Source organism: Siphateles boraxobius, unplaced genomic scaffold (genome assembly GCF_051911475.1).
Source record: "Siphateles boraxobius isolate OS27281-9 unplaced genomic scaffold, OSU_SipBor_1 30, whole genome shotgun sequence".
In the NCBI taxonomy this organism is placed as follows: Eukaryota; Metazoa; Chordata; class Actinopteri; order Cypriniformes; family Leuciscidae; genus Siphateles; species Siphateles boraxobius.
Window position 1 is genome coordinate 12,052,167 of NW_027508920.1, and position 27,855 is coordinate 12,080,021.

General features: G+C 37.3%; 1 protein-coding gene across 1 annotated transcript; it reads left to right on the forward strand.

Annotated features, from left to right (window-relative positions):
* Window positions 1–16,867: 16,867 nt before the first annotated feature.
* lysmd2 (LysM, putative peptidoglycan-binding, domain containing 2) lies at window positions 16,868–26,001 on the forward strand. Its single transcript, XM_077248169.1, has 3 exons — window positions 16,868–17,374; window positions 19,126–19,460; window positions 25,403–26,001. The coding sequence occupies exons 1-3, from the start codon at window positions 17,120–17,122 to the stop codon at window positions 25,449–25,451; spliced, it is 639 nt and encodes a 212-aa protein (XP_077104284.1). The 5' UTR covers window positions 16,868–17,119; the 3' UTR covers window positions 25,452–26,001.
* The last annotated feature ends 1,854 nt before the right edge of the window (window positions 26,002–27,855 follow it).

Here is a 27,855-nt window from a genome sequence, read left to right on the forward strand (position 1 = left end):
AGTTTCACTGGTAGCTATAATACTAGTATTTATTATAAGATACGCATTACTATTGCAGTGGAGGCAAGCTGGAATAAATAGTACTGATTTTATCAATATTCAAAATTTGAAATGAGACAACTGGCTAATTGATAGATAATAGGGACTTCAGTATGTAGTTTTTCCCAAACTGGGTTTTGTGAATTTATGAAAAGCTAATTATTAAATCATAAAACATGTAAAATTAAAATATATTATTTGAAAATAAAAACTATAAAAATAAACCACTTATTTAAAAGAGGAATAACATTACAATTAGAACTAGTAATGTATCTATTTAAGGTTTACTAGTGACTTATTTATTGAACATTTTTAATGTAAAAAAAAAAAGCTGGGATATTTGCTTATAATTTAACAAAATAAGCAGGCCTAACACAAAACTAGTTACTTGTAAGTTTAACACCTTCCAGTATAGAAAGATAAAGAAATATTCAGTTGTGGGAAAAGTTGCTTTAAATGTAATGCATTACAATATCATGTTGCTCCCTAAAAAAAAGTAACTAATTGTGTTAGTTACTTTTTTATGGAAAGTAAAAAAAAAATTATCAAAAGTGAACCACACTCCGAGGACACCTGGCCTATACCATGAAGCCGGTTTAGGTGGCTAGCCAGGTATTTTTTAGTTTAGTTTGCGCCATAGGCGTAGCCACGGGTGTGCCAGGGTGTGCCTAAAAATAGATGCAGAATTATTTTTTAAAGTCTTAATAAAAATGTTTTTCTAAACTTGGACTATTGTTGTTTGCTTAAAAATTAAAATACATTTTAAATGTACAAATATTGTAATTATTATCGTTAAAAAAATATCTGCCCACATTAGGACTGCCAACCAATCCGCAAACAGCCGCTGACTGACGGTGTCACGGTAACAAGGTTGTGCTGTTGAGGCTCGCGACCTATGCTCGCGCCTCATGAGGAGAAATGGAAACAATGAGCACAGTTCACACAAAGAAACTAACATACAGCGGTTAAAAAATTCATGCCGAGTTTTTATATTTATAACATATGATACGATACAGTTAAGCAACATAATACGACCACGAGTGCTGAATACCATCACAATTGAAAATGTGACACTGATTTCATATGACAGTTCAATAAACCAGTAATTAATATCAATTCACTTACATTTTAGACACAATATTGGCTGTTTTTGTTCTATTTGAGCAGCGAAAATAGTTCAAAACAAAGATCACAGCAGAACCACAGCGCATCTCACCGGAAAACATAACCGCATTACTGAATGATTCAGCGCTTCGAATGAATCGGTTGAGTCAAAGATTCAATGACCCATTAAAAAATTGCCTCATTGCTGAACGATTCAGCCGTTTGAACGAATCATTTGAATAAATGACTCAATAACTCACTCATTAAGACGGTCACCTGCCGCTCCCTACTGGTGGTTTAGTTTCGTGTTTAAAAGTAGGCTATAATTCTATTTGTATATTCAAAAAATATTTAAAACAACCTCATAACATTTTTTAATGCAGTTGTAATATTTCAGTGTAAATTAATTAATTTGGTTGGTAACAGCCATATCGTTTCTTATTATTTCAATTGAATTTATTGATAAGCACATATTTAAACCGATTAGGGAAAAATGCTCGTTATAAAGGTTAAAATATCATAAATATGCTGATTTAAATATGTAAAAGCTGACTGAACACTGATGAGAATATTGTGTCAGAATAAATTGTATTTACAACACAAAAAAAACACATTTTTTTCTGGACAACCAATTTTTTACTTGGACGAGTGAATGACCGATTTTTATATTACACTGAAAAAAAATTGGAGTAGGATTTACTTGAAAAAAGCTAGGCAACTTTTTTCACTTTGATTTGCCAAGTAAAAACTTAAACATATTTATCAGTAGCTTTAATTAGAAATCTTTAAGTTCAATTTACTTGGAATATGGAATTAAGTCAACTTTACTTAACCTAGTTAAGTGAAAGTAACAAAGAAAATAAGTAATTTTAACTTGGCTAGTAAAACGTTGATTAATATTGATTTAGTTGAAATTTCCTTTACCTTTGCATTACATTTCACTACAACAATAATATTGAATTTTTTAGTCATTTATAGTATATGCTTTCCTTAGATCATCTAAGTAATTTATATTACATAATGTGAATGCAAAGACCTCAATACTTGGTAGACAATACACAATGGCGGTAACATTTGATGGGTCGTTTTTGTGTTTGAATGTGTGATTTTGAGCAAAAAATTTAATTGAAATGTCACAAAATGGCAAGTTACTAATACTGACAACAAAAATCAATGATAAAACAGTGTAAATACAGCTGGAAACCATTGAAAAATGAACCTCATTAATTACTCAAGGTCCAGTGCATGATGGGAACCCCAGTATCAGAAAAGTTGAGTAATTTTTACTTAAATTTATTGAGTTGATATTTACACTTTCATTTCTACTCGCTTGAATTAAGTACTGATATAGAATTTACTTAGTTTTTTTAATTCTTGCCTGAACTAACTTTTTCATATAAATTACGTTGTTTTTTTTCAGTAGTATTGACTTCACCAAAAAATCTTTTTTTACAGTGTACTTGACAATAAATGTGGCACACCCAGCTTTTCTTATGCACACGCAGAGACGCTTTTCTGGCTACGCGACTTTGCGCCAACCCTGGGTTTTAGGGACCATGAAAGTTGTTTGGCTTTTAGCAGTGTTCATCGCCTAGTAACTTGCGCTCCACGGCTAACCTGGTCCGGGGCAGGTTATGTTCCAGGTAAGAGGTTGCAAACCGAACTTGGACCAATCAGCTGTGAGCAAAGTGACACATGTCTGATGCGATAAAGTCACTCCACCTGTTTCTACTCCAAATTAAAGGTCACTACATAGCAAATGATTTTTAAAGACAAAATCGTCTGGCTTTTAGTAATGCTTATTTAGACTAATGAATTTGTATGATTTAAATAATATTTATGTAATTTTTATACCCTTAATCGATCACACGTACAATTTTAGTTCATCAATTATTGTTATTATGCAGAGTTTAAATGAATAAATATATAAGGCTAATATAAATACGCTTTAGAATCAAGATGAAGCTATAAAATGACTACACGTGAGCTTAGATGTTCAATTCTCTCTATACCTTTATCAACTGTATAAAATAACTTCACAAATTTTACTTGCACTGATAGACGGTAGCGAGACTTTTTCTTTTAGTTGTTCTCTTTCATAGACAGCTGTTTTCTTCTTGCTGCATGTGTAAATATGTTTAAATTCTTAATATTTGAATACATTTATTTAATAAGTGAATTGCGTTGCTTCTCTCGCGAGAAATGAATCGCAGTTTCACTCTTTCTCAGCATGTGATTGGCTGTTCGCTACTGATGTCACACCTAAACTCCTAAACTCAGGATCAAAGCCTGAGTTGACACAGAAGGTTGATGATCAGCATCATGGTACCAACAAAGCCTGGTTGGATTGGTTTGGTTTTGTCAACTCGAAACCTGAGTTTGTTCAACTACCATCATGGTCCAGGCCCCAGGCCAACAGCGTCAATCCTGAAGTTAGGATGGTGCTGACGATCGCGTAACCCGCCCCAACCACTAACTCTACCCTTCACTACAACTAGCCTGGTGCTGCTGTCCTCAGACTGCTGTGGCATATGGTTCTGCGGTTTGTTATTATTGGAGTTGAATAAACCTCAGTCTTAAGAAAAATGCAAATTCACACCTGTACAGTAGAGGGCGCAGCTCAAACAAACCTTTCAGCTGTGCTGCCATTCTGATTACAGAAGAATAAGACACAGGACAGGAGAAGAAAGCTCAACTCTCAGTCTTCAGCAATAAACAAGAAAGGAAACAAATCATGTTTATCTAAAGCCATTTTTTGCTTACTAGTATGGTTAAATTGGATCATCGAAGATCAGCAGCAAAGACATTAATAAAGTGATATTAAGTATTTTTGTGTTATTTAACATATTTAATAACTGGAGGTTTGCATAATATTCTGAGTTTGGATTTCACTGATTTTATTAATTTTGAGGAATACTAAATCTGTTTTTGTGCAAGTGAGATCAGTAAATGCACGCTTACTTTTAGTCTAACTACAATAATTGTATTGTTTACACAGGGCACAAAACACCTCTGCACTTACGATTCCTTTCAACATCGGGACAAGAGGTGTCAGTCAATAAATGGGAAAACAGAGTAACTTGCATTACTTATTTAGAAAAAATACTGATATTTTGCTGTAATTGTAAAAGTAATGCTTTGCTAGTTACTTGGGAAAAGTAATCTGATTACATGACACACATTCCTTGTAATCCTCAACACTGTTCATAAATGTTCTTCTAGAATAAAGCTCAGCCTGTCATCTATGATCAGTCAGCTATATTTAAAGCCATGCAGAAACTTCTATTCTCGGAAAACTAGATGTTTTCAGAAACATGAGCAGTGTGCTGTGTGCTGAGGTAAAGAGAAATGCAGGTGAGGTTTTACTTTAATCAGACCCAGTTTCTGTGATTATTTGGAGATGCCAGACACATGATGTCATTGAGACTACATCACTTCTGCCGTGTCTTATACTCCAGCAGGGCTTATCTCACCCTAACTAACACCAGCCCAGCAAAACCTCACTGCTACATAGGAAATGAGTCATAAAGTTCTCTCTCTCTCTCTCTCTCTCTCTCTCTCTCTCTCTCTCTCTCTCTCTCTCTCTCTCTCTCTCTCTCTCTCTCTCTCTCTCTCTCTCTCTCTCTCTCTCTCTCTCTCTCTCTCTCTCTCTCTCTCTCTCTCTCTCTCTCTCTCTCTCTCTCTCTCTCTCTCTCTCTCTCTCTCTCTCTCTCTCTCTCTCTCTCTCTCTCTCTCTCTCTCTCTCTCTCTCTCTCTCTCTCTCTCTCTCTCTCTCTCTCTCTCTCTCTCTCTCTCTCTCTCTCTCTCTCTCTCTGTGTGTGTCAGAAAGTGATGAAAAATGTTCCGCTCTGAGGCTGACATCATTGATCTTATGTATTTTCACCAGATGTATTCATTTTCTTCTGTGATCAGACTTTTCCCAAATGACCTATGGGTTTCCTGTGAACTCCTCATGTTGTGTTTTTGTATTCGAGGAGAAACCACATTCCTCAGCTCCAGTGAGTGATCTATAGACTGGGTTTGGAATCAAATTTCTGAACTTCTATAGTGTACTACTGGATCTGTGGTGTCCAGTAAGAGGAACAGAAATAATTTTTTTCATTAATCTGATTGCCAAGGTGATCCAGATGAAGGAACTCATCTTACGTGTGTGTGTGTGTGTGTGTGTGTGTGTGTGTGTGTGTGTGTGTGTGTGTGTGTGTGTGTGTGTGTGTGTGTGTGTGTGTGTGTGTGTGTGTGTGAGAGTGTATTTTGCACTGTCTATGTTTTATTTTCCTACCCCTTCATTTCTATGTGTTTTTTCTGCATCATGGATGATTTATAGATTGAAAAAAAAAAAACGCTCAAAAATGTTGTATTGCCTATTTGTTTCCCTTTTCCCAGCATGGAAATGCAAGGCATAAAATTATTATATTATATTATATTATATTATATTATATTATATTATATTATATTATATTATATTATATTATATTATATTATATTATATTTAGGGGTGTAACAATACACTCATGTCACGATTCGATACATATCACGATACTGAACTTCCGATACGATATTATTACGACACTCCAAGTTATATGATAAAAGGTTAAGAAAAAAATTACTGTTGATTAAATTGCTAAATTTGGTATACATTGGGGGTGGAAATGAATAGGCTTGAACTTGGTGCTGGTAACCCAATGCACAGGACATTAGTGACACCAAAATAAAAATATTCATTATTCTGTGTGTGTGTGTGTGTGTGTGTGTGTGTGTGTGTGTGTGTGTGTGTGTGTGTGTTTGTTTGTGTGTGTGTGTGTGTGTGTGTGTGTGTGTGTGTGTGTGTGTGTGTGTGTGTGTGTGTGTGTGTGTGTGTGTGTGTGTGTGTGTGTGTGTGTGTGTGTGTGTGTGATATGATCTCATATCTGTAGTATGTGAGTAAACACTGACTGCTTTGTGTTAAATGTCCTTGTGAGACAGAGGACAAACCAGGTGTGACAGAAGTTAAACATTGACCTGTAAACTTGTTTGTGATTAGCAGCATCTGAATCTTGTGAAACAGGAAAGCCTGTTTTCAGACCGAATGTCCATAGATAGATAGATAGATAGATAGATAGATAGATAGATAGATAGATAGATAGATAGATAGATAGATAGATAGATAGATAGGTAGATAGATAGATAGATAGATAGATAGATAGATAGATAGATAGATAGATAGATAGATAGATAGATAGATAGATAGATAGGTAGACTAGTATTTCTTTCAGTTGGACTTAGAGCTAATTAAAACATACAAACAGTTGTTTAGAAACGACTTACATACTTGCAATGTGCTCTTTTACAGCGGAAAATAAAAGGTTTTGTGCTGAGTCTGACACACTCTGCTAGTTGTCAAAAACCACATGAGGAGTGATGATGAACAGACATTATCGGTTAATGTGCGCCATCTATAAATAGAAAAACGAATTACATGCGATAACTACAGCGACCATTAGAGGTCAGTGTTAACCTGATATTATTAAAGGGGTTGTTTTTCATTTACAAAAAGCGATTCAAACAACAAGGGAGCTAAAGATTACACAACAGTGCCTTTTCCAGCGACCCTGGGTCTGAGCCATGAACCAAACACAACTAGCTCAAAGATATATCACATTATACCGGTAGTTCTAATTTAGATTAATTTATGAGTGACTTAATAGGCTACGTTATTCCAATGAAGGACAGCAAATTACATAATTGGACAAAAAACTGGTGCATTGCATGGTAAAGTGTAAAGTTTTGTTTGTTTTTTGGTTTTGTTTTTCACTGCAAAGTATTCCAATAAACATAAATACTTTGAGAGTGGGAGACTAGCTTAATTCGCAGTGCATCATGGGACTCAGTGGTCGCAGCTGAGCTCTTTTGGTGCGACTTTCATTAACATGGTTACAATTATTGAATTCTCAGAATGCATTTTTCTTCAGTATTATGGGTAGTGTTAATAAAAAATAAATAATTAATTCAAATGTTCATAATATTGCAACAACAAACAAAAAAATTAACATTGTTTAAGCATATTCAGAAGGTAGGCCTATAGTCCCTGATGTTCCCTGAGTTGTATAGTTGAGTTGGTACATTATAACCTGATACAATATAAATTTTTTTCCATGAGTGAAACACTGTATTGACCAAACTCTTTATTGCTCTTTTGTTGGATTAAAAAAAGTATTGTAAATATAAGCGATTCCACATGTTACTGTGTTTGATCAGGAGCTTTGATGTTTAAAGAGGAAGATGACTGTATAAAAACTGATATGAGGGACAAGAAAAAGAGGAGAGATGATTATGTGGAATAAAGGAGACAACATATGAGACTACAAAATAGTAAACAAAAATGACATGACTCATCCCATATTGCAGCATTTACAATAAAACTACCATCTAATGATAAAAGGCCATGAGATGAAAAGTATATTTTGAGTCCTTGAGGTTCCCTTTGTTTAGCATACAGATGATGTTTTCACACTTCATTAAATGAAATGGTGCTTGTGTAAGTGGCATTAGCAAGAACTAACACATGAGAATGAACAGATGCTGTGAGCTCGTTCAGATTAATAATCCTCCGGGGTCCTTGAACACCTGCTGTAAGAACATCCAGAACCCAAAACAAACCACTGTGACCCCTCCAACACTGATTGCTTATGTTCACACAAACCTTGACATTTGTATTCATCATCTGTTTCTCACAAAACTAATCCTTATTAATAGTCTTTGCTATAAGCATCACTACCTAATGTACAGTTATCCGATGAGGTTCCTCAAGGTAGTTTCGCAACACAGGTGGATGGGTGCTGGTGTCCTGCAGATCTGCATTCACCGTCGAGGATGCGGCCAGCCTCACTCCCAATCCAGTGCCCAGCCAGAACCCACCAGACGGTGAAGATCGTCGACTTGAGCCCACCGCAGGTAGCGCTACAGCGTCTGCTGTGATGAATGAGCCTGTGCCCACAAGAGTGACCGAGGACCACGGAGCCACGGAGCCGGAGCAGCGTGCGCCTGACCAGGTGTGTGAGCCGGCCGAGCCATCCATTGCCGAGGGAGTGCTGGTGGACGTTGCGGGTTCGGAAGTGACTCTACCTGTCTCGTTAGCCCCGCCCAGCCTCCCTCTCCCACCACCTCTCCAAATTATCCCCAACACTTTTTTTTTTTTTTTTTGCATTGGACTTCAGTCTCTCCCCCAGTCTCCAGCTATCTGTGCCACCCAGTCATCTCTGTCACCCTTCAGTCCCTCGGCACCACCTCTGCCTCTCAGTAGCGTGGTACCACCTCGGACCTGTTGGGAGCCATGCATCTTCTCCTGGGCATGAGGAGCCCGAGGCTCCGCCTGCAGCCTCTGTGCGCTACGCTCTGTCTCGACCTGTCGCCCTGGCTCCCAAACCTGCGCTCCTTCTACCCTCGACCTCGGTGTGGACCATCGGGCCATTCGGTCTCACCGAACTACCTCGGCACGTCGGCTCCACCGAGGTCAGACATCACTTCACCTCCACTGCAGACTTGAGGACCGTCCGCTGCTCTCTGAGCCTCCACCCCTTCTGCTACGTCTTGCTCTGCCCTACCTCAGGCTCCACCTCCTTCCTCAGTCGCTCCAACTCACCCTCAGACCTCTGGATCCCCACCTCGCTCTCGGGAGGTCGTCACTGCGGCACCGTCGCGCCCTCCAAGATCTTCACTACCAGTACTCTCCACATCTCTCAACTACCTCGGCTCATCGGCTGCACGGTGGGCTCCATCCTTGCCGTCATCTCCAGTCAGCCCCAATTAGGTCAGCCTCATCACAGTATTCCTTCATGGCTCCTCCCTTCGTCAACCCCGTCGTGGGGCACCACTCTGGCTGTGGCCTGGATGGACAGCCATTATCCCCTGCTCAAGGCCTGTCTTTGCCATCCATTTGCCAAGCCCCTTAGCTATCCCCTCATCCTCTTCATCTTCTCTTCATGGCGCGAGGTTGTACCTACCGAGAGGGGGCGTTCTGTCACATTCACGTTAATTTGGACTCGTTATGTTTTGTCATCACCTGCCTATGTCTCTCATTTGTTGTCACGGACACCAATCACGTTCAGCTGTGCACTCATCAGTCACCATCATTAAAACCTGTTTATATATTCAGTTCTGTTTCAGTTCATTGTCCAGTATTGTCTACGTTGAGTGTGTGTTGCTATCCGTTTGCCTTCCTGTTAGATCTTTAGAGAATAAACCTTTTGAATTGAATCGTATACATCTTCCTCATCTGTCTACCAGCAACCACCCGTGACAAAGTGTTTATATTCTGACTATTTTAGGCAGAGGTGTCAAGTCCAGGTTTAGAAAGTAAAATTCCTCCTCAGTATCTTGTTCCAATCACCTGGATTTCCTAATTAGCACAGTTTTTCAGCCAAGAGATAGAACTAATTAGTGAAATCGGCTGGCTGAGTTAATGGGTGGAATAAACATATGGCAGGACTTTTACTTTCTGACCCCTGGAATTGACACCTCTGATTTTAGGCCGGTTGGGTCATCATCACTGCGGAGTACATGCGTGACTCGTCATAGACATAAACAGAGAGAAGTAGCTCCGGCTACAATGTTCTTCCGCAACATGCAGTTCTGTTTATTAACCGCTAGATTGCCAAAAGTAGGCTACATACTGCCGCTCTAAGATTATAATAATTTAATTTTAAAGCACATGCAGCCACAAAATAATCAGACTCTTTTTGAGGTCTCATTCTGAAGCTAAATACAGATTTCAGGATGAATTGGTTTTTAAATTTCCAGCTCTGGAACGCATTATCACTCGCCATGGTGAGGCAACTCGGTTAGACATTATTTTAAGGTGTCATTGTTACAGTGTAATAATGTGTTTAAGTACTGAGTAATTACTATGTTAAGTACATGTAACATATGTAATAAGGACACTGTAAAATAAAGTGTTACCGTCAACTCTCAGTCAAGTTGTAGCCTAAAACTTTCAGACATAGGTGGTGCTGCAAATTTAAACAAGAGAATCATTCAAAAGTATCAGAAAAGCATCACTTCACAAAGCGGCCTTTAAATGGCAGGCATCGTGCACATCAAAAACAGACAAAGCAACAAATATTATTCAACATATCCAACTTTTTACAGAAAATATTCAGATGAAACCTTTGTAATCGTTAACATTTTCATAGGCTAACTGTGATTTAATTACAATTTTTTTTCTCAGTAACTGTAACAGATTAGTTACATTTATTTTGTAATTAAATTACTTAGCACTGTTACATGTAAGCCAATTACTCCCCAACACTAGTGATGAAGCAGTTAAAATTCAAGATATCAGGACAAAAATGCCCCTGTATTTTGTCTCATATTTATATCATATGATAGGCCTATAGTTAAGCAATTTCACATCACACGAGCGGAATATCGCATGAGTGCTATTTTTTGTAGCTGAATAGCACGAGTGCAAATGTGATATTGATTTTATAAAGCAGTTTAATATTGTGTTATATTTTAGACACAATATTGTTTGTTTCTGCTCATTTTTGCCAACGAAAATATGACCTAAAGCCAGAGCAGAACTGATGTGCCATTCACAGCAACACGAGCAACACACACCATCAGTGTTTCATTACTGAATGAAACCGTGTCTTGAGCGAATTAATTGGGTGACCGTAAACCAATGATTCAATGACCAATTCATAAAGAGAGCTATTGAAGATACTTCATTCCAGAATGAATCAGCTGTTTTAACGAACGAATCGAATGAATGAATGACTCAAAGGCTGTGTCTGAAATCGCCCCCTATACCCTTAATTAGTGCACTATTTGAGCAGATAGCCATTTGTAGTGGTGTCCAAAACCATAGACATTATCGAGTGCAGTCATTCAATCCCACAATGCCCCGCAATAACGAGTGTACAACCGAACCGATGTATGCTCAACGGCTAGATGCAACAACCTCACACTAAAATCTTCCGGAGCACCCTTGCAACCTTTTGGCAACACACTAAAAACAAACCCTGCAATCAGAACACCATATATCAACCCAGCAACCATCCAGACCTCATAGCAAAAAAAAAAAAAAAAAAAAAAAAAACCCACCCAGAACTGATCCATCCAAAACAACCTAGCATCCACCCAGAGCACCCTTTCAACCTCAACGCAAAACAAAACCCAGAACACTAGGCGCCTTTCCATTGCAGATTTGCGCAAAACTTTTGCAATTTTGTCTAAATGTCTATAAAAAACTATTGAGAAAATTACGGCGTTTCCATTAACCAATGTTATGCGACTAAAATTTAATTTTTCCTCTCACGATCAGTCATTCCAAAAATCATGAGATGGTCCTCACTGCAGAACACGAAATCCAGTGGGAGATCCAACTCCTCCCACCTTACATATACCTAAACCTACCTATCTCCACCCCCTGATCCCTAAACCCACCCCTAATCCTACCCATCTCCACCCCTTAGATCTGGATCCAACTCTGCCCCCTGGATCTCGTGTACTGAAATGAGGTGCTACAGAAAATCATGGCAACAGATTTTGGTAGGTTTGTATGGTTTATATATATCCCAGCCACCGCACTAGCCATTATTTTTAATCAAAGGAGACGTAGGCGTGTTGTCCAAGCTTTAGGCTAATGGTGGAGAAAGCCCCTTATACTTGTGAGTGGCACATGAGGTGTTTCTCCCTCATATCTGCTTCAAGCTCTTGATTGTGGCATTTCTTTGAGGTTTAGAATCCAGTATTCCTGTAATTCTTTTGTCTTTTATGAATTTATTGAAAAACTCTGTCCTGTCTTCTGTCCAAAATATACTGCGCCATCTACGTCAGGTGACCTGTAAATGCGCAAAAACAGTTTACATTGCAGTTTTGCTGAATATTCCTTTTTCGAATTGCCCGAAAAACCACCTCATGCGAGCGTAAAAACTTTTTTTGCGATAAATGGGAGTTTTTAAAAAATTGACGTGTTTCCATTCGGTGTATTTTCATTTCGCAATTTCAATTTGCGCAATCTGTGTCACACTCTTCGCCTGCACCTGTCTGTCTTCGTCTGCACTACACTCCCCAGAATCCTCCTTGTCTCCACACCTGAACTCACTCCCTCACTTAGCAGCCCGTTCATCGTTATCATCATCAGTGTCACTTGTCTTCACCTTGTTATGCTTGAGTTGTACTTGTATTTAGTTTGCTTGTGTTCAGTCTGTCTTTGTCGGTTCTTGTAAATGTTTTGGTGTTTTTTGTGAGTGTTCCTGCCCGTCTTCCTGCCCGTCTTCCTGCTTATCTGTATCTGTATCTGTACCTATACCTGTGTGAGTTATTGGAGTAAACTGTTTGAATTGGAGCTTATGACTTTTGAGTCCTTCTTCAACCCACATACAGCGTGACAATCTGAAGGGTAATAGAAATGCTTCTGTAGCATATGCATAGCAATAGCATTGCAATATTCATTTGCCATTCAATGCAGAAGTCATTAAGAAGTCTTCCAGCATGATTAGAAGACGTGCTCCTGTAGAACATCTGTCTTTTCACCTGCACCAGGTGCATTGAATATCATGTGACACCCTCAAGTCCTCTGTTAAAATATGCATGACCCCATAACCCCTCTACCACCATTCATCTCTGTTCTATTAGAGAATTTAAGTGCATTTGTGTATGAAGTGGTATACACAAATGACATTATGCAAACATAATTCAAGTGGTTCTAAATAAACAAAATATGACGCATTAATTCGTTCCTTTCAGTAATGAGCTTTACTTAGGAAGACCGAAGGACTTTTAGAGCTGCAGGTCTATTGTCTGCTGAGGGTGTAACATTTACAGCACCTGCTGTTCCTAATAAGGTCCGGAACCTGGATTCTCGCATTGATGCAAGTCATATAAATTATTATCATATAATTATTAAATCAGGCTGCACTACCAGAAACAAAAGCAAAATATATTACAGCAGTAAATGGATCATCTATTTATCTATCTATCTATCTATCTATCTATCTATCTATCTATCTATCTATCTATCTATCTATCTATCTATCTATCTATCTATCTATCTATCTATCTATCTATCGATCTATCTATCTATCTATCTATCTATCTATCTATCTATCTATCTATCTATCTATCTATCTATCTATCTATCTATCTATCTATCTGTCTGTCTGTCTATCTATCTATCTATCTATCTATCTATCTATCTATCTATCTATCTATCTATCTATCTATCTATCTATCTATCTATCTGTCTGTCTATCAATCTATCTATCAATCTATCTATCTATCTATCTATCTATCTATCTATCTATCTATCTATCTATCTATCTATCTATCTATCTATCTGTCTGTCTATCAATCATCTATCTATTATCTATCTATCTATCTATCTATCTATCTATCTATCAATCTATCAATTATCTATCTATCATCTATCTATCTATCCATCTATCCATCCATCCATCCATCCATCCATCTATCTATCTATCTATCTATCTATCTATCTATCTATCTATCTATCTATCTATCTATCTATCTATCTATCTATCTATCTATCTATCTATCTATCTATCTATCTATCTATCTATCTATCCATCCATCCATCCATCCATCCATCCATCCATCCATCCATCCATCCATCCATCCAGCTATCTATCTATCTATCTATCTATCTATCTATCTATCTATCTATCTATCTATCTATCTATCTATCTATCTATCTATCTATCTATCTATCTATCTATCTATCTATCTATCTATCTATCTATCGTTAACCAGTATTACAATTTAAAACTGCCTTACATTTTAATATATTTTTAAATGTATTTTTTTTATGTCACAGCAAAGCTGAGCAGTATTCAGTGTCACATGACCCCTCAGAAATCTAAAATGCTAATGTGGTGTTCAAGAAACATTAACTATCAATATTGAAAATGGTTGTGCTACTTACGTAATAACCTTGCTCCACCCTCAATGAAAAAATTGATAAAACTTTATTCGGAACAAACGAACCGAACATCCCGATCCACTGTTCACAGAAATCTTGCTATCCCGAAAAAATTCTCCGTCTTTGAACAGACAGCTTATTCATTTACTGTAAAATCATTAAACAATGGAATCAACTCCCCAACAGTTTAAAGCTGTCTATAGATCTGAACCATTTTTCTCAAAACTTAAAGAAATATATCTTTGAGAACCTGCTGTGTCAGCATCAGCACATTTAATGTATATATTATGGGTAGAGCTGGTCTTTTGAATATGTTCTCTCATTTTGAACATCTGATTGTTTTTATATGACCTTCGTTGACTAATATTATGTGTAGCCTATTTGACATTATTACTGTATTACTATTGATAGTGGTTTTGTAATGTAATGTTTTAAAAATTGTGTGCACCTGCCCGGGGACTGCGGATGAAAATTAGCTTCGGCTAACTCTGGCACAAAACATCTTTTCGCAAGATTAATGTACTTTGTGCATTGTCTCTGATAAATAAAACATAAAAAAATAGAAAAATAAATAAACACAATTTTAATGCTTGTGTCATGTTCTGGTAGTTGAACTACAGGAACTTTTCATCACTTAAAACATCACTTATATGGTATTATAGATGTAACATTATCAGTTTAACATGAGGTACTCAGGTTTTATACTGTCAATCAAACTTTTCATTTTCATGTTTTTTATTTTATTTTATTTTTTTAGAAATATCATGACCGGAAGGGTTATACCACTTGTACTTCTGGAAAAACAAAGATTGCACAAAACTGGCCAGTGTATTAGGCCTATTGTCAAATTTGTGAGAACTGACTAATACACACAAACATACACTTGTGACAAGTTACATTGTGAAAAATAAAAATTGTTACAACAGCCCGGGTTCCCCTGTCTGAGTTTCAGTTCACAGGAACAATAGAAAATGGCTGGGAATCATAAAAACACAGAACTGTGTAAGAGAGCACTGAACTGTAAAATGTTTATTGTCAAATTATCTTACTGGCTTACAATCCAGTAGTTGCTTGATTTCATAGTAAAATTACAGTAAAAATAACTACAGTAGTATTAAGCATACTTTAAAATAAAGTATAGCATCATACTGTTATTTTTATTTTTACTTTTTTATTTTACTGTTATGTATTCAATAACACAATTTATTGCGTCACATCAACAGCTTTATTCAGGTTTCATCTTTTACATTTCATGGCTGAACTTCAGAAGAATATAGGCTAAAGATTTACCAGCATATTAACCATATTTCATCAATGAACAAAATACAATTATAGCATACCAGTAAAATCACAGTAACACACTGTGCCAGTGGAAAATAAATGTTGGAAATACAAAAATAAAAGTTTGAAGAGTTAAAGTACTACTTCATTAGTAGCAGTATAAAATAATAACTTAAAACGTTTAAAACCACATGCTCTAAAGAAGACCACTTTTCCCGCCCGTCTCACAATGGTCCAGCCGGTCTGCAAGAGCTGCTGCGGTCATTTACTACTGTAATTAGATTTACAGTAGGCTAATATTTTCCCAGAATGCATTGACAATCTACAGTAATGTACACAGCTTATACAGTATGAAACTGTTAAAAATACAGTAAAAATGCTGTGAAAACAACCAAATCTACAGTAACCACCTACTGTACTAAGATTCTACAGTAGGGAATTGTTGAGAATACAGTAATATTACAGTGAAAACAACAGAAATCATTCAGTGTGTCAAAAGTAAAATGATGTAGGCTATGGTCTTACTCTGTCTCGAATCTGTTTCCTCTCTAATTGTTTGCTTAAGTGAACCTGTGCAACCACAATCCAGCAACATGTAGACACCTGCTTCCTCTTTCTCTCTTAAAACCAGGTCATCTGTGGTTTAAAAAAAATCAAGAAACATCTCAGGGGTGAAAAATATAACAGATTCAGGGTGCTTAAGAAGTTTCTGTAATCAAGAGATAATGTTTTTTCTCGCAATAATCACATCCTCTGTATTTAAAAGCACACCAAGATATTGTTATATTAAATATGAGTATGATATCATTTCATACATATCATATAAGTATGATATTTTGTGGGTTTTATTATGTTAAGTGAAAATCTGCACAGCCACTGACAAAATCTTAATCGGGTCGTATTATATTTTGTGACCTCACTGTCCATGTTGTTTGTCCTGTAAAATCAGATAGAAGGCAGAAACATTTCACATTTCAGGCAATAGGCCGACCGGCTGGCTGCAAGTAGGCTACATCTACATAAACCTCTAAGCATTTCAGTGTTGTGTCGTTTGTTTGGTGACATTAGAGTGTTACATTTCTTCTGTCTGTCTGTGCAAATGAACAGCTGCGTTTTTTAAGCTAATAACTCTCAATTACTTTCTAGAAAACAAAGCTTTAAAACGGGGACAATCCATAATAACATGCTTTGAATCTGTAACCCTGTTTTGAAGACATGGGCTTGTGATTATTGTGAAATGCGTAGAAAAATAGGCTAATATAATATAACCCTATAAAATATATCCCATTTCCTTTCTAAATGGATGTTTACAATTACACACACACACACACACACACACTTAAATCAAAATAATGTATTTTTTTCCTTTTTTTCTTTCTAAAAGATGTAGAACAAGGTGACCTCAGAGCGCGTCTGAACTGTACACTGAATTCGACGCGACGCGTGAACAAATTCGTTGATTGGTCGACTGGCTGCCGACGTCACATTCCATTCGAAACCTTGAAAAACGCGACGCGCTAGTTTGCAGCTAGATAGGGGTGTCATCATCACACACGCGCAGATCAGGTTTCAATGGACAAAGTCTCTCGCGCAGGCCTGCAGTAACGACAATGGCGACTGGAAAAATCACACACACATCTACTGCTTCCTCTGAATCTCACCGCTAAAAATGCGCTGCCCGAGGTGTGACGGTGGAAACATGAGTAATAATATCTTGTGAGTTGGCTAATATTAGTCTTTGCGCGTCACAGCAGCTTTAATAATAACGGATTGAAGATGGCGGAGTTTTCTCCGGTGCTGCCTCCGTTGCGGGATGATGGAGGAGGCGGACGGTACGGACAGCCGCTGTTCCCCAGATCCCTGTCCGGTTCGGAGTCGGACAGTGAATTATCGCAGAGTTTGGCCCGCACAAAGACGCGCTCGTACGGCAGCACCGCGAGCGTTACGGCGCCGTTAGGGGAAACATACATAGAGCACCGGGTAACGGACGGGGACACACTGCAGGGTATAGCACTCAAATATGGTGTTACGGTGAGTCTCACATCAATAAAGTCACACGCATTTGCAAGAAACCATTTCCTAGTCATCTCCATACATATACAACGTTGTTTTGCATCCTTTTGGAGCACAAGGTGGTACAACATGGAGTGTGTCCCAAAAACTAGTGTGCTTTAGACAACATTTATGGGAAAGCAATTTTTGGGCCCATGCCGTCACATACATAATCTAACTTAGTGAGCTGAGCTCCTTACTTGGTCATCCGTTGTTGTTTATCATAATAGCGTTTTTGTTTTTTTGACCATTATAGACGCGATGGTGCACCTGAAAGTTTGAGCTTACCCAGCTAACAAAGTCTAAGAAAATGAATGTGAGCATCCACGTTCAAAACGTCCTGTTTTTTTTTTTTTAATGAAAATGTTTGTTTCTAGGTTTGGGATATAACATTGTTGCGGGACCATTCCATTATGGGAACGTAACGTTACTTTTGAATGTTCTCTGAACCAACAGGTAGTAACAATTAAACAACATTAGATACACGTCCAACTAAACTTTCCATGAACGATGTATAAATGTTTTTGTGCTGGCGTTTTCATAAAAAAATTCAAGACCAGATACCTTTAAAGCAAATCTTCTACAGTATCCTTGAAGAGCATTTATTCACAACTTTGAGAGAACCTTGCCAAAACGTTTCCTGTTAGCTGGCATGCTGTTACATAGACTGGGGCTGAATCCAAAATCGCCCCCTAAACCCTCAATCACTAGTCCCTATGTTAGTCCACTAATACAGTTCACTTGAAGGAGTGTATGAAAACGAGTGATTAAGTTCGGTCAGCCGTTGAGTGTACATCGGCTGTACACTTATTATTGCGGTGAATGTGGGATAGAATGAGTGCATTCACCATGGTTTCGGACACCACTACAAATGCCTGTCCCCCCAAATAATGCCCTATTTGAGGGTATAGGGGGCGATTTTGGATTCAGGCGTCCCTCAAAACCTAGTAACGTTAAACTCCCTTAAAGGGATAGTTCACCCAAAAATGAAAAAACTGTTGTTCCAAACCTGTATGAATTTCTTTCGTCTGCTGAACACAAAAAGAAGACATTTAGAATAATAGGGGTAACAAAACAGGTGATGGGCCCCATTGACTTCCATAGTATTGGGGGAAAAAAGCTGTTTGGTTACAGATATTCTTCAAAATACATTATTTTGAATTGTTCAGCAGAAGAAAGAAATTCATAAAGGTCATCTACTTACAGCATTTAGGGCATCATAATTGTGAAGTTTGAGTATCATTGAGTAACTCGTATTATCAAAAACCGTTGTGATGTTGGCTGTGTTCAAAACCAAGTGAGCAGTCTAAGCAGAATTTTAGGGCATTTTTAGTCATTTTAGAATATAATTGTCATGTTCTCCAGACAGTCTGGATTGGCTCAAAACCTATTAAGTTGTCTAAGTACATATAACTTTGTGATGTGCAAAACTCCTACAAATGCCTATGATGCCCAGGTTAACTATACAAATATAAGTTTAAGTTATGATTGCGTACGATGGCCATGCAGACATAATGATTGAGTGATAGCGGGAATTGTCAGGAGTCGTCTAAAGAAATCAAGCAAATCTCTAAGCAAATATTTACTCATGTAGATTGATTAAATGCATAAGACACATGCTGGTAATGTGGAAGAAGCAAACACTAAACGGATAAGTTTATGTTTAGGACTGTTGCTTGAAAATAGAAGTCAATATGTGATATTTTCATGTTTGTTCTTGATTTCCACAGATGGAGCAAATTAAACGAGTCAATAAGCTATTCAGCAATGACTGTATATTCCTGCGAAACACTCTCAATATTCCTGTGAAGTCCAAAAAACGCTCCCTCTTTAATGGACTGTCTCTGGAGTCACCTGACAGCGAGGGAAGCACACTGCAGGAGTCGCTGTGCTCGAGTCAGGACATGGACATCCCGTCCCCCCCACCAGAACCAGCCGTCCCGGAGCCCAACACCCGACCCGTGCAGGCGGAAGAGCTGTCTGCTAAAGACTTCCTGCACCGACTGGACTTGCAGATCAAACAGTCCAAACAAGCCGCCCGCAAACTGAAAGAGGATGGTGAGAGGTAAAGAACCTTGGACCTGCATGAGCGTCTCTCTGCCTTAATAAACCTTCTGACCTCTTAATTAATGATGAACAGAAGCTCTGTTCCAAACCCTAGGAAGTTGTTTTGCTGTCTGTTACCTATATAGGCAGTGGCCTTATAAGGCAGAATCCTAACTTAACACTCTCTATGGCCCTGTTTACAACTGGAATTAAGATGCGTTCTTGTCGATCGGATCACAAGTAGGCGAGGGAGACGCATACCCATTGAGACCTGGAGCCAGTTGCACCAACAGGGCTTTACTAAGCCTGGTCCTAACTGCTAAGTAGGTCTTAGTTAAGACCAGTCTTTAGAGTTGACCTAACGTCGGTTGCACCAACCAAACTTAAGCCTAGGCTTAACTACGCCTGGTTTTAGCAATGCGCGTTCCTGTGAATGGCCACGGTTGCCTAGCAGCATGCGTTGCTGGGGTTACGTTGTAAACTATCTTCCGCTGTTTGGTTAACTTGTAGCCATATCAATGGAGGATCAAGAAAAAGGAAAGGACTTTCAGTTAATAATTGAAACTTTAATTTTTAATGCTAAAAGTTTATAATAAAACATAATCTAGTATTTGTCAATTAAAAAAGATAAAATTATATTTTAAAAAGTAAATTAAGAAGTCCTCTAAAAAGTATAATATATATATATATATATATATATATAAATACTTTTTTATTATTATTATATCACATATTTTAGTAGTTATCATAAATTAGGTATCATTTGAAAGCTTACGAACTCAGAATTCATCCTGTGAAAACCGTTTTGAAATTGGATGTTGCGTTACCATAGAAACGGTATTTTTTTATTAGGCCCCTCCCCTTTTGGGCATCATCTTTCATAATGTATTATCAAAACCTTTTCTAATATTGACTAAACACATATTGTCAGAAAGGTCTGAGTCTCAAGGTTCCATATTTAGTGACAGAAGTGATATTTGGATAGAAATTTATGAATTTGTTACAGCAGAATGCATACAATTAAATTCAATGGAATGCAATGGCACCCGGTGGCTATTTTTGGTACTATGCCTAAACAAAATCTCATGGGAACTTCAATTTTTGTGATATCAACTTGAAATTTGGAACACAACTTGGTTAGATATATAGCTTTCATTTTATAGTAATTTTATAGTAAAAAATATTTTGTAAAATATTTATTTTATATTAAAAAATATATATTAATAAAGTATATTTGATTTACTGTAAATTATAACTTCTATAACTTTTTCATACTTTAATTTATTGAAGTGCTTTCACTTTAATAATCTGCTGATTGTTTTCTTTAAAACAAGACCAAACTTAGGTCTGTATTCCAAAGCATTCTTGAATTACAACCATTTAAGTTTGTTTGTATAGTGCATTTTAATATCAATTATCAAAAGGGAGGGTGACCGTTAAGGGGTTAAAATAGTATTCAGTTAATAGAGCTGTACATTCAGCACGTGACAATTCGCTTCATTCGCGGCAGCATTACGTCTGTCTCCTGCACGCGAGAGGAGAGGTAGAAAAACGTTGGTAATAAATGTCAGTTCAATTGTAAGTTCATTCTTTATGTGCTTAGGAGTGTGCGTAATGTATCGTCTATGATGATATTGTAATCATTGTTTTAACTATGGACGAGGCACTGCGAGCTGACATCACATTTGTCTCTCGTGCTTGTTTTCACTGCGTGATGTGTCACTGCAGTTATAGGTATGCCCCAAAATAATTTTTTTTGTCTTATATTTATATCATATGTTATTAAAAGGGCTGTTTTCATGTGCACAATTGCAAATGTGATATTTATTTTAAACTTTTTTTTACTTTTTAGACACAATTGTGAATATTGTTTTTTTCCCCTTTATTTTACTGACGAGAATTTCAAAATGAAACTGTAGCAGAGTCTCCATGCAACTGACAGGAAGATTTTTTTACCGTTTTTAACAAATCATTTTAACGATTCAATGAACAATCACTTGCTTTTAGTGGTTACTATAGAAACATTATCTGTCGGAAAACGGATAGGCCTATTAACGCTAGTATATGCCTAGATTTTGACTTTACGCCTGCTACTGACTAGGCGTAAGATTTACGCCCGGTCTTAGCGAGAAGAGGACTTAAGCCTGGATGGTGCAACAGTCGTAACTATTAGGTCGGACTTAGAATGCTGAGTTAAGACCTACTTACCTTAAGACCAGGCGTAAGCCCTGTTGGTGCAACTGGCCCCTGGTGTTTTAATTTGTCTCTTTTATCTACTTTCAAGCACTTCTGTCCTGATTTCTTTGAGGTGAGACTATGGGCGGGTAAATGTTTTTGTTTTAGGTCAGTAGGCGGAGAATTGTCGGTCTTTTGTGGTCAATGCATTTGATCACATGAGCACCTACATTACGAAAGCAATCCTTTCGAATGCGTTTTCGACTACCTCTGGAAGTGGTTGTAAGTGGACAAGCTCAGAACGTTTTAGACCCCATTTACACCTGTATTTAGCGTCGTCTACTTGTGATCTGATCAAACAAAACATGTCTTAATACCAGGTTTAAACAGGACCTTTGTGCCATTATGTCCATCAATTAATTTATTACTTGTTGTTCTTTGTAAATATGCACTAGACAGCCATGGACACACAGGACATGTTCTTCTTGTAAAAGCTAGGCCTAGATAGACCACAACTGAATGTAACAGAAAGCAGGGGTCCTGAGACAATTCTTGAGTACCATTTTAAAATAGAAAAGCTATTTAAGTAATAATAATTTACAATATTACTTATTTTACTGTATTTTTGATCAAATAAATGCAGCATTGATGAGCATGAGACTTACCCACCCCAAACTTTCAATGTAACTGAGAAGATTTCAAAAGTTTGACGTTGGCGTATGGCTAAGCAAAATATGCCATAATCTTGATATGATGCATGCAACATGACTATGCTAATTTTGCATAATTGATGATATAAAGTATTAAATGAATTATATTTGTAGTCAACGTTACTTTCAACTTTGCCCCGCATCTTATTTTTTATACCTACCTTGTTGCAATTCATTGTGTCATTACCTTTTTTTGTAAAGGTTACAATCAGAAATTGGCCAAAATAAGGAAGCATAGTGTGTACATTTTGAAAGAGGCACACCTTTTTTTATTTTTTATTTATGTTGCTGATCAGAGCACTTTTTTTGTCAGCAGCAGCAGTTGTCTGCTCACTGGAGCAGAGGATGACTCAGAACATTTGCTGAGCTCTTGTAAGAAATTGAAATCTGTCCATCAGTTCCTTCAACGGTGCTGGTTTATTTGAGCTGAATCAGTCCGCCAGACTTGTGTCTGCATCTTTTAGTGGATGAGGCAGCAGTTGTTGTCTTCCCTCCATTTTAAGGCAATGGAAGTTGTTTGTCTCATATTCTTACACAAACATACACCTGACATATTTCTCAGAGTGGAACCAGTCAAGTCAGTCCTGAAAAGACATATCACTGACATGTCTACTGGTGTGAGCTTGAGCATGTTTATTCACTCAAGAAGGGCTGCAATTTGGCACGTTCTTTTTTTTTTTTAAATTGCAGGTTGTAACCTGTTCGAGTGTTAAACTCTGATATCAGCGCTTTAACAGGAAGGCTGAAAATGGTGAACTTCATGCCATAATAATTCTCATAATTTACTCACCTTCATGTCATTGCAAATCTGTATTACTATATACTTCTGTAGAAAAGAAAAGATGTTTTAATGTGACCTTACAGCTTGGTGACTATAGTCTGTCAAGGTCCAAAAATGATACAAAAGCACCATGCAAGTTGTCCTTATGAGTCATGAGCTGTATTCCAAGTCTTCTGAAACCATACAATAGCTTTTCAAGAGGACTGTCTGAAATTTCAGTATCAGTGAACATTTGATTCCTCTGAGTTTCCTTGGGCAGCTTGAACATTCTGGGCAGTTGAGTTAGTGTTCAGTGCTTCTCAATCTGCCATGAGACACACAGGCAGCAATTGTGTTTGTCGGCATTGATGTCAGAATCCACTAGGGGTGGCAAATTATGACAGAATTTTGTTTATTGGGTGAACTATTCCTGTAATTACTTTCCTGTGTGTAATACATTCTCGCTCAATCATTTGATAACTGGTGTGTAAAAAAAATACTCAATTGAAATGCGATTCATGAACATGTTCTCTCTGCCTGTGTAAGAGATATGAGTACAGTGGCAGAAAACTGCTCAATTAATCATGAAGCTCTGGAAAGGAAGTAACAAACCCTCAGTACACATGCGCTAAACCATGTCCTCTACATGCAACAATCAAACAGAAGTGACATTTTGATCTGATCAATGTTGTGACTGAGTCATGGAAATGATCAATGGCCAGCGCTGATCATCAGACGTTTTCTCCACATAGAGGAACTGCCAATCCAAAACCTCTTATCTGGTCTTATTTATTGACTGGCAAACATCCTCGTTTCAATTCAACCAAATTTCCGGTGTTTAAACAGTCTGTGTGGGGAATATAGGAAGTCAAACAGGGCCAGATCAGAGCCTGAGACGGTCGTTTCCAAAGATATCTCATTGAACATCTGGAGGAGGAAATGACTGACTCTGTGAGGGGGCCTTAAAGGAATAGTCCACCCAAAATGAAAATTCTGCCATTATTTCCTCGCCCTCATGTAGTTGCAAACCTGTATGACCTACTTTCTTTAGTGGAACAAATGGCGCTTTCCACTGCATGGTACGGTACGGCACGCTTTGGTGCTTTTCCACTGCATGGTACGGTACGGCTTGGCTCGGTGCGGCTCACTTGTGACGCTTTTCCAATGCATGGTACGGTACGGCTCGCTTCGGCTCGCTTTAAATGGTACCACCTCTGTTGAGGTTCCAAGCGTACCGTACCGATACTAAAATGTGACGTGAAAACACTGCAGATCACTGATTGGTCAGACAGACAGAATCGTCACCACCATGGTCATTGTATTTGCGAGACATCAAACCCGCTGGATTTTAATAGCACCTGTTTTAAAACTACTTGCTTGAAGAAAAAAAATACTTGCAAAAAAAGAATTGGCTGAATCGTGGTCAGTGGACGAGAAGTGCAGACGTTCCTCTTGTTGGTTGCCGAGGAGCGGATAAACTATAACGATCAGTCATAATCCCACCCACTTTGAAGCGGTACTAATGCAGTGGAAAAGCAACTGAGCTAAAGCGAAACGAGCCGCGCCGCGCCGAGTCGTACCACACAGTGGAAAAGCGAAGCGAGCCGAACCGTGCCGCTGAGCCGTACCGTACTGAGCCGTACCTGGCAGTGGAAAAGCGCCAAAAGACGATATTTTGAAGCATGTTGGTAACTAAACAATTTTGGTTCCTGTTGATTTCAATTGTATGAGGAAAAAAGAGAATGACAGTTGCTCATACAATTGAAGGAAGTCTAAACAATCAGTTTTAAGTTACTCTAAAAAAGTAATTAATTACTAGCTGCTAATTACATCTTCAGCAGTGTAATTAGATTACTTTATAAGTAATATTTACTTTATAAAAAATATTGCATTACTTATTACAAATTACCCATATCAACCTCGACCATTTGAACAGTTAAGGATAGACCTGAAACTGCTCTTTTAATGATTTCAGATAAATAATGTAAAATTGTATAAATTATTCTTGAACTGACCAAAGTATTTAAAGGGAGGGAGAATTACAAAAATATACATTTTAACATTAGACATTCAATTTTGATTTTATATAGAATTGTTCTATAGTACATATTTAATGCAATTACATCAGAAGTAACTGTAATTAAATTGTAGAAAATTAGAGTAATCCCTTAATTAAACTACAGTAATTAACTACTTGGTATTTACACCCAACACACACACACATATATGTGTGTATATATATATAATATATATATTTTTTTATTCTATTAGTGTTACAGCTGATTTTTTAAATATCGTTTGTCTGTTTAATTTCAGAGAGGAAGATGACCCAACCAACTCAACATCATCATATCAGGAGATCTGATGGATTCTTCTTCATCTGTTTACCTGCAGCGCTGACAATGACCCATCATCATCTTCATCTTTCCATCCCTCTTTCGCTTACTTTTTTTTAACTCTCTCTTTACCCAAACTGCAACACATGACCACAGGTCCATCATTGCCTTCTTCAGCAGTATTATAGTTATTTTATTTCTGATTTTTATCATTACTGTTCCATCTCGCATAACAGTAAAGATTCTACAGCCGAGTTTGTCTTCTTTAGGAAGAGCAATAGCCATCCACATGCAGATCACAAACTTATAACCAGAGTCTCTGCTCATATGAAACTGTATCTGCAGTCTATTCCTTATAACGTATAACAGATAAAAGTATCCGGACTCTGTGTGGCTGCCTGCTGATTTTAATTTATTGTTTTATTTTGTTTGCCTATAAAAGCTTTATGTGTGGGGTTGAAAGGGATATGTAATGCTGTTTTAGTATGAATGTTGTTTATGTGTGTTTGGGGTTTAAGAAAAATGTTTTACTGTGCTGTTTGATTTTGGTTATGCCGAATAAATGCTTCTGTAAGCGGATCATAAGAGCTTCTTGTTTCATAGATCTTCAACAAAGTGTTGGGTTATTATAGGATGGATTCTCACCCTTCACCATTGCCATATAAGATTCTATGAGTTTCCTATGTAGTTTGGAAAAGTATGTTTTATTTGAGTCATTTCCAGGTCTGGATAAGTATAAAAAAATATTTGCCCTATTCCGTTTTCTAAAAAATAAATAAATAATAAATGTATTCAAGCAGAGTGTTTTCATGGCAAAAGTTTAATCATCCTCATCCTTTAGTGATTGTCAAACACAATTGAATAAATTTAAGGTGCACATTTTTATTACGTAAAGCTCTGTCTTTTACCATATGCAAGTCTCTTGAACATCACTAATCGAATGTGTGTGTGCCACTTAAACAAGAAGCAAACGATCAACTAAATCATGCTGTACATTGCTGTTTGTTAAACATTCAATATCAAACCACGATTACAGTTATATATGATATATGCAGATTATAAAGAGTTTTAGGTTTCTTCTCATCATGTAAGTGCATGTTATCACTTCGAGAAAATCACTAAAACAATATTTACAGTTGACTGTTCTATGAAATGCAATGCTGAAAATTATGCTGTATGAACCATTTATGTTAAATATGGTCTGAAAAATCTACAGAGAGGTTTGGAGACTTGAGTCTGAAAAAATATGTAATTTTGAAATGGAAAATGTGTAGGAGCCCTGCCTCTAACAAACACACAGGCAGTCGAGATTTTAACAGTCCCCTTATAAATAAATTTGTGGCATTTTTTCTACTGAACGAAAAGTAAAATTTAGTAAAATTTTGTCTATACACAAGCCTATAACATATTTGACTGAACTTATGATTGCACGCAGCAAGGGCACTTAAGTTAATTTTTAGGTTTAAGTTTAAGATCAGGTTGCTGATCTTAAGGTGAATACATTAACTGTCTAATGTATAGTTTTTAAATATCTTGGATGTGTTCATTAATTGTGTTTACTTTGAAGTTTGAGAGATCACTCATGTCAGCCTGCCAGATGCAAAGCTTACACTGTGGCCATGATAGGAATTGTTTGCTGATGTTCTTGATGTCTTACTCCATGAACTTAAAAAAACAAAATTAGCGTTATTTGTCTGAATGCACTACATTTAGAGCTAATTTGACTTGGCAACAGGTTTTTGATGATTATATGACTATCAAACTAAACCAAAAACAAAATGGAAAAATCAGGTGATCAATAAGATTGTTGAATACAGTTTTTTTCAGTCGTAGGACACATTTCTCAATACTTAGGTCAATTTTTCAAAACTCTTCACACAGTTCTCCTAACCAACATTCAGCTCGCCACAGTAGTTCATTTCGCATTCAAAATGCACCAAAACTCCCAAAACACTTCATTCATGTCTCAAATCAATTCTTCCAGAACACTAGCAAAGGTTGACAGCCAATAAACACACTTTGTCACCCACAAAACCTAAAAAACTCTAACATGTAGCATTATACAATGTTTTCATGTGTAAAACAAGGACACATCTCGGTTTATAAATCACTGCAATACATGTTACTGGAATTAATCAGACATGATGCAGAATGCTTCAATATATCTTTTATTAATTTTTTTTTTGCACTGAGAAATTCCAAAATATAAGAATTTGTATACACACCATCCACTGATACAGATACAAAAGTAATGTTAATCTACTCGGTCTTCTCCATTTGGCCACAGGTTATCCACATCACATCTTATGTCCTCTAGGGCATTGGTTCTCAACTCCAGTCCTCGGGACCCACTGCTCTGCACATTTTGTATGTCTCTCTTATCTGACACACTCAGTTCAGATCAAGGAGTCTCTCCTAACGAGCTAGTGACCT